The 5,143-nt window shown below is 29.6% G+C and overlaps 1 protein-coding gene across 1 annotated transcript; it reads left to right on the forward strand.

The window, feature by feature from the left end:
- The first annotated feature begins 2,452 nt into the window (after positions 1 to 2,452).
- Positions 2,453 to 4,779, forward strand: LOC120255509 (probable disease resistance protein At1g58390). The gene is made up of 2 exons (XM_039263326.1): positions 2,453 to 3,332; positions 4,178 to 4,779. Exons 1-2 carry the CDS (start codon positions 2,453 to 2,455, stop codon positions 4,777 to 4,779), a joined length of 1,482 nt encoding a protein of 493 aa, XP_039119260.1.
- Positions 4,780 to 5,143: the final 364 nt, after the last annotated feature.

The following is a 5,143-nucleotide window of genomic DNA, read 5'->3' on the forward strand; positions in this document are numbered from 1 at the left end:
AAAACCTTTATGCTTCTACTCATCTCTCTCTCTCTCCTTTTAATTTTATTTTTATTTTTTTAAAAAAGTATTATTTTTTTGCAAATTAATACTAATAATTTTAAATATATATATCTTTAAGAAAAATATTTATAAAAATTTATTTTTTGGGCTTGATATTTTACAAATTAGTTTATATAGTATAAAAAAAATTATATTTTTAGAAAGTATTTGTGAAAATTATTGTTTAACCCTTGATTTTTATAAACTAGGATATAACTTATAAAATACACACACACACATATATATATATACATATATTTGAAAAAATATTTGTAAAAATCTATTGTTTGAGCAATTGACTTGATCTCAATATATATAGATATAACTATGTCTTTATACTGCCCCTCCTCTCCATTTATTTTTTGTAAAAATCTGATGAATCCAATTTGAATGTATATATATATATATATATATATAATTTTTTAAGGCAAACCCCAAAATATTTTTAAGTTTTAAATAGTGTAATTTTTATGAGATATTTTTTACTCATACAGTACTAGTCTATGTTATTAATTTTATTTAATAATACAATAAAGTAAATTAATATGAAAAATAAAGTTTTATAAAAAAAATTAAAAATATAAATTTGAAAAAAATAATAAAAAATGCGTCATAATAATTTTGTGCTGACCAAACATGTTTTTGTTTTCAGTTTTTTTAAAATACACAACAGTTAGTGTATCCAAACATGGTTTTGTTTTTAAAATTTGAAAATAAAACAAAAACAAACAAAAATAAAATAAAAGAGAAATAAAAACAAAAATTGAAAAATTAGAAATGATGCCCAACGACCCTTTACTTATTATATTTAATTATTGCAATTATTGTAGTTGTTGCCACGGTTGATTTTCTTGTTGTATTATATTTTTGTAGTTTCTCATTCAAGAAGTACTTCTAGGGCTGAAAACAAAAACAAAATTTCAATAAGGAAAACACTTCTGATTTAACACATACATACATAAAAATTTTAACTTACCTATAATGCTGTTTGAGAAAAAGTCCTACCAAACCTAAGAAAGCATTTTTCTTCATAACCTTATCAAAAGAGGATAAAGAATGCTACTAATAATTAAAATAACGAAATCATATTCAAAATCAACTTATAGAAACACATTTTCACTTTGAATAATATTTGTTTTATCTCGAATAAGAACTTGTTTGGAGATTTTTAAAATGAAAAAAATTAAAATATTTTTTTTATTTCTAGTTTTTTTCAACTTGGTTTTATTTCTGCTTACATAGAATAAAAAAATAGCTTAATAACTTGCCATCTTTCAAACTAGCTAGTTTACTCAAAGAACTCTTAACTATCTCAATATTGAAGAAAATAGTAAACTCAAAAACACAATTAATAAGTTATAGCTAGCCAACAACCTTTTGGTTTATTAGTGTCGGGTCCTTTGCATAGGGCATTCGTGTTTTTGTTGAGAAATTGGGTTCGAACCTCAGCTCATACATAGTGAGAGCACAAGCGAGTTGAAGTACTTCTCCCCAATGCATGTTCATGATGTAGCTTGTCAACTTTGTTAATTTATATATATATATATTGCAACAAATCACAATAATTATATAACCAAAGATTCAAAATAACCAATGTTAGCAAAACTTGAAGAAGATTGGGAGATACTGACACTAAATTGAAGAAAAACCTTCAAATATTGGACATGGATTTTTGCCTCTATCTCAATCCTAATTTAACCCTCCTCTATGTAAGGCTAAGAACAAAAAAAATTCATTTTTGAGATCAGATAGCTGTGGTATTTTTAAAAGGAATTTTAGTCACAAAATTTTAATCTAAGCTTATTTTCTAACCGTACAAATGCCAGTGGAAAAGCACAACACCATTTATTGTTTTTATGTTTCATTTATTATTATTATTATTATTATTATTATTATTATTATTATGCACTTTTGTTTCTTCCAAAAATCACTACCAAGTTGCTTTTTATCTATAGAAGCGCTTATTTTGTAACTATTGAATTTTGATTCATTTATGAAAATAAGAGCTTAACTTATATTTCTCACAAATGTTTCTATGAAAAACACCTAGTTTATAGATTTGAAAAAAAATTTTTACTTATTTTCTAAGTTAAACGCATATAAATATAAAAAAAATGGAAACAAGCATATGCTTTTCTTTTCCTTTTCTTTTTTTATTTTTTCAAACTCTTTTTTTTAAATGAATAAATCACATTCATTAAAAATAGAAAAAATAAAAGAAAGATTTTTTCAAACTCTTTCAATGGGAACAAAGTTAAATCCAACTAGTTTTATATATTTAGTATTTTGATTGACTTGAGGAAAACCATTTTCTGTTTTATATATACATAGTGAAATTGCTGTATAGATGCATAAAAAAAAAAAAATTCTAGTAGATTGGTACAATAAATAACTATGTTTTTTCAGGTGCATGTTCATACTTGATGAATTGATTGGTCGAGATAAGATTCATGTCCATGTTGAAGGAATAAAAGCTAAATTGCATGGGTTATCTGAAAGTAGAATATCATATGGAATTGCTAATATAGGTGAAACAGGTGGCACAAGTAAGCACTCTAGAAGTCAAGATGTGATTCCTATATTACCTCAACTGAATGATGACATTGACGATGAGAAAAAAAAGATTGTGAAAGAGGTGGCTGACATAAGCAACACTGATCGATCAGTGATCGCTATAGTCGGTATGGGTGGTCTGAGAAAGACCACACTTGCTAAATCCATTTATAATGATCATGATGTCAAGAGAAGTTTTGCTAAACTTGCATGGGTAATCATATCTCAAGAATATACCATCCTTGATATTTTAAAGAGAATCTCATCAGAAGTTTCAGCAACTTCATCAAGAGATGAAATCCAAGATCTCTCAGTCGCTATTTCTGAAAAATTGAAGAAAGGCAAGTATTTGGTCATTCTTGATGATGTTTGGAAAAAAGATGTATGGGATCAATTACAAAAGGTTTTTCCAAATGTTAATAATGGAAGTAGAGTTATCATCACCACTCACTTCTTAAATGTTGCTAAGATTGCAAATCCTACCATCCAACCTCATGAATTGAGTTTGTTAAACGAAAAGGAGAGCATGGAATTGTTTCTTCGCAAGGTCTTCCCAAGACAAGATACTGAAACATGTTGCCCGATAGATTTGGTTGATTATGCTCATCAGCTTTTTCAGAGGTGTAGTGGCTTACCATTGGCACTAGTAGTCACTGGAGGACTTATGTCAACCAAACCAAAAAGTAGAGATGCATGGCAGAAAGTCTTTGAAAGCATGAAAAGGCAATTTGTGGAAGGTGGGAAAAGATGTTTAGAAATACTTACATTGAGTTATAATGATTTGCCATATTATTTGAAATCATGTTTTCTTTATTTTGGTTGTTTCCGAGAGGACATGAAAATTTCTGCACAAACATTAATTAGATTGTGGTCAGCAGAAGGTTTCTTACCAACAGAAAATGGTAAAACCACAGAAGAAGTTAGAATAGGTTATCTAGAGGAGTTGGCACAAAGATGTTTGATACAAGTTACCAACAGGAGATATGATGATATTGAGGCCTATTGCCAAATCCATTGATCTCTTGCGTGATATGTGCATTAAGGAAGCCAAAGAGAACAAATATCTAGAAATCTACATGAATGACACCGAAGATCATGTGACAATGCCTAATATAGCCCGACGACTAATCATATTTAATGATATTGAGACTCTAAACTATTCTAACTCAAAGTTGTGGGTTTTATTCTTCGGTGGATATATTTATGATCCTCTGACCTTCCAAGCTATGAATAGACAGCTTGGTGGATTTAAATTATTAAGAGTGCTTTATTTGTTTAGTCTGCATATGCTAGAATTTCCAAGTGAATTAATCAAATCATTAATTTATTTAAGATATCTTGAGTTGCATGCTGACAATCTGAAGGAAGTTCCATCATGGATTAGTCATCTCCACAATCTCCAGACTTTTATTATAGTTAGTGGAATTTTAAAAAAGATATCAAATTCACTCTAGAGGATTGACAGTCTCAGGCATGTTGATGTACCTATATATGTCATTGTGGGTTCATCCACTAAATATGGGAAATATTGTACTAAAGAATTTGCAAACTTTAAAAAGTGTAAATGCTGGAGAATGGATAGGGAATGTGTTGCCAAAGCTCACAAATCTACTCAAATTGAAGATATATGATGTCTCTAATGATCATGCCAGTGCACTATCTTCATCACTCCAGAAATTGGGTCGTCTTATACAAGGAGATGTAATTCCTTTGGACAATATCATTACAGCCTTTTCCAATCAACATTGCCTCAAGAAATTGAAACTCAATGGAAGGTTGAACTGCAAAGAGCTTCCACGCACCGATGTATTTCCTCACCCACTAGTGAAACTAACTCTGATTAATTCTAATTTGGAGCAAGACCCAATGCCAACACTAGAGAAGTTGCAATCTCTCAAATATCTACAACTTTTCAGGTCATATATAGGTAAAAAGATGATATGTTCGGCAACAGGTTTCCCACAACTATTGACCCTTGACATTGAGTATTTTCTTGAACTTGAGGAGTGGAAGATAGAGGAGAAGGCAATGCCATGTCTCAAGTATTTAAATCTCAGTGCTTGTCTGGAGCTGAAGGTGGTTCTTGAAGGACTAAAGAATGTTCCACTTGATGAATTGGTATTGCATTTCATGCCTGAAGACTGGTCCAAGATTCAATATGTGCCCAACTTCTCTTGTCATTAAGTGAGTTCTTTTAATTATTTGGTATAACTTTGATTTCTTCTATTACTTTAGAACTAACACTCATCTCGATATTTCAGCATGCAACAATGGATACATGTTCAATTGTTACCTGCCTTCGAAAGGTAATTCTTAATATTTTATTAATTTGTATTTTGTTTGTTTTGTTATCAAGGAATTATCAAGATAACAAAAGGGAAAAATAATGGATTTTTGTAGGTGTGAGTGAGGAGTGCTTTTGGACTTCAAAGGAACTCCAGATTAAGTCGCAAGCAAGAAAACATGCATGAAGTTTCTCATGAACTCTACATGATGTATGTGTAGATGTCTAGTTTTATTCATGTAATGTAATTGGGTTCCATAGTTC

The sequence above is a fragment of the Dioscorea cayenensis genome, chromosome 3 (assembly GCF_009730915.1).
Source record: "Dioscorea cayenensis subsp. rotundata cultivar TDr96_F1 chromosome 3, TDr96_F1_v2_PseudoChromosome.rev07_lg8_w22 25.fasta, whole genome shotgun sequence".
Classification (NCBI taxonomy): Eukaryota; Viridiplantae; Streptophyta; class Magnoliopsida; order Dioscoreales; family Dioscoreaceae; genus Dioscorea; species Dioscorea cayenensis.